General features: G+C 36.5%; 1 protein-coding gene across 1 annotated transcript; it reads right to left on the bottom strand.

Annotated features, from left to right (window-relative positions):
* Nucleotides 1-327: 327 nt before the first annotated feature.
* LOC106586897 (mast cell protease 1A-like) lies at nucleotides 328-2538 on the bottom strand. The gene is made up of 5 exons (XM_014174632.2): nucleotides 2414-2538; nucleotides 1616-1766; nucleotides 1351-1486; nucleotides 868-1128; nucleotides 328-643 (listed from the first exon to the last, which is right to left on the bottom strand). The coding sequence occupies exons 1-5, from the start codon at nucleotides 2457-2459 to the stop codon at nucleotides 458-460; spliced, it is 780 nt and encodes a 259-aa protein (XP_014030107.2). The 5' UTR covers nucleotides 2460-2538; the 3' UTR covers nucleotides 328-457.
* Nucleotides 2539-2819: the final 281 nt, after the last annotated feature.

The following is a 2819-nucleotide window of genomic DNA, read 5'->3' as shown; positions in this document are numbered from 1 at the left end:
AGTCCCTTACGCTAAACTTTAAACCATAACCCTTATTCTAAACATAACCCTAACCCAAGCCATAACCCTTTATCCTAACCCTTAGTCCCTTACGCTAAACTTTAAACCATAGCCCTTATTCTAAACATAACCCTAAACTTAGCAAGCAGTTGCTTATCAACAGGTAGTTTGTTGGTCGAATGAATATCCAAAAATAGCAACAATGACAGAGTAAAGGTTTAGCTTTACCTTTTAATTTATTTTCAAATTACTAATTGCAAAAATATACATAAAAACAGTATCTAAATAAGAAAATCTGTTATAATCAGTTAAAATCAGTTACACATGTGTTTTAAATGGAAACAAAATGATAAAAATAAGAAACTTGTCCTCTATCCAGGGCATGATGAGCAGTGTATCTATGCAGGAATAGATACCATTATGTTAATACACTAGCATCAATGTACTTCCTGGTCCTTTATTCCTGCTTGTTTAAAGACATGTTGGCACCATATCCATGCAACACCTCTTTAATCCAGGGCATAAAGAAAGGGATTTCCATGTACACATGAGGATATCTGGAATCATCACATCTCTCAGCATAATTAAAAGCAACGATACCCTGTGCTTTGTTGTTACAAATAAGAGGTCCCCCTGAATCTCCCTGGAACACAGAACAACAGAAATTAGAGAACAGACATACAGAAGTGTGATTGTCAAAGGAGAATAAGTGAACACTTCAAATTCTATTTTAGTGTTTCAATACAGTAATGTTACAGATAAATAACCACTGCTTATCTGATCAACTAAAGTCTGTACTGGTTGTCCTCTACAGCATGTTGGTTCTAGTATTACTATAATCATTTGATCCAAATTCAATTTAGTTACCTGACAAAATCCTTTCCCTCCGGTAGTACGAGTGCACATCATTTGTTTTATGTCAAAGTAATTCTGCCACACGCTCTTGCATTCAGAGTTATCCTCCAACGTCACTGCCACTTCCATCAAAACGTCTGAACCCTGTTTGTTGTTTGAGTTAGTCTTGCCCCAACCAGCAACAGAGCATTTGGGGGATGCTGGGATATGTTCATCCTCCTTTGGGAGTCCAATGACCGTCACATACTCGGTTAGACGAGCTGTGGTCTTTAACTGTAAGAGGAAAATAAATAAAATGAGATAAAGTTATTATATTATATTTGTATAATTCAGAATAAACCTTGAATAAAACTGTATAAACATTCATGTCAGTGAAGATAATCTGTATCAATTGAATGCATTTCTTATAAGGCCCTGCATTCATTTAAAGTTGATATGAAATAAGTACATTAATATACTGTAGAAATGAGACATTAGGGGTGTCTTGAAGATTACCTTCAGTAGCATGATGTCATAACTGATCTGCGTTATATTCTCATGTAAGGGATGCCGATGATAATGTGACACCTGAATATTTTGACAACTCTTCTTGAAGTCATGGGCTCCAAACAACAACATTAAAGGATAAGCACTAACAGAAAATCAAAAAGGGTCGCAAAACATAGAATGAAATAGAAGAAGTCCTCAAGAGACTTAACAAGATGCTACAAAACATACCGCATCTGGATTCATTTGTTGTCTATGACAAAGAAAGACTCACTTCCTTAAGCAGTGTGCTGAAGTCAGGACAACGTCCTCCCAGATGAGCATTCCTCCACAAACATGGTGTCCTCTGTGTTGCAGAGAGACCATATAGGGCCTAGAGTGGGGTTTAGCTATTTTACCACCCACAATACCACTCTCAGAGGATCCTTGGAAGGAGGGGGAAAGAGGATATCATGTTAATAACTATGTCTTCTGGGACATACAAGCAGCAAAAACAACATAATTTGTGTTCAATTAGGTTAACAATTAGCTACCTTCTTTACTGTCTATTACCTAGTGATTATTTATAGAGAATAATCTGCTATACCTTCTTTACTGTCTATTACCTAGTGATTATTTATAGAGAATAATCAGCTGTACCTTCTTTACTGTCTATTACCTAGTGATTATTTATAGAGAATAATCTGCTATACCTTCTTTACTGTCTATTACCTAGTGATTATTTATAGAGAATGATCTGCTATACCTTCTTTACTGTCTGCTACCAAGTGATTATTTTCAGAGAATAATCTGCTATACCGTCCCACCGTCCCACTGTAGCTCAGTTGGTAGAGCATGGCGCTTGCAACACCAGGGTTGTGGGTTTGATTCCCATGGGGGGCCAGTATTTAAAAAAATGTAATAAAATGTTTGCACTCTACTGTAAATCGCTCTGGATAAGAGCGTCTACTAAAATGTAATGTAATTGTTTACTGTCTGCTACCAAGTGATTATTTATAGAGAATAATCAGCTGTACCTTCTTTACCAGCTGGTTCTTCGTAGATATATAATGTATAGAATAGATCAACTCACCAGTAGAGGAAAGGAGTTGGAGGAGGATGAGGAGGTACAGGTACATGGTGGTGGACTGGCAGAGATCTAGATGAATTGAGAGACTGCAGGTTTCTACTCTCTATATATACCACGTTTACATCATCTACCCCCTTCCATACTACCCACATACACACAGCAAGAAGGTGTTTGGTGGTCTAGCAGATTATTCATACTGAAAGTGAAAGCTTAAGGTTGAGATAGAGGTATGTGATAGACTTGGAAATTGTAAGTGGTCTCAGATAATTCATTCCAAAAGCATCATTTTAATTTAAGTCTAACAAATTACCTCATTTACTACTTACATTTATTGCAAACATAAACTTGCATTTAGAAACACATACACTAAGTTGACACTACAGCCAAATAAACACATCATATAATTGTC

Source organism: Salmo salar, chromosome ssa25, assembly GCF_905237065.1.
Source record: "Salmo salar chromosome ssa25, Ssal_v3.1, whole genome shotgun sequence".
NCBI classification, from domain to species: Eukaryota; Metazoa; Chordata; class Actinopteri; order Salmoniformes; family Salmonidae; genus Salmo; species Salmo salar.
The sequence above is the reverse complement of the archived record's forward strand: the minus strand, read 5'-3'. Positions and strand labels throughout refer to the sequence as shown.

Bases quoted from the DNA above. Each gene is read 5' to 3' on its own strand.
- LOC106586897 (XM_014174632.2), bottom strand. From the start codon at position 2,459: ATGTACCTGTACCTCCTCATCCTCCTCCAACTCCTTTCCTCTACTG. The intron at 1,767-2,413 runs GTGAGTTGATCT...CCTCCTTCCAAG, and splicing joins CCAACTCCTTTCCTCTACTG to GATCCTCTGAGAGTGGTATT. The intron at 1,129-1,350 runs GTAATCTTCAAG...TTCCTCTTACAG, and splicing joins ATGACATCATGCTACTGAAG to TTAAAGACCACAGCTCGTCT.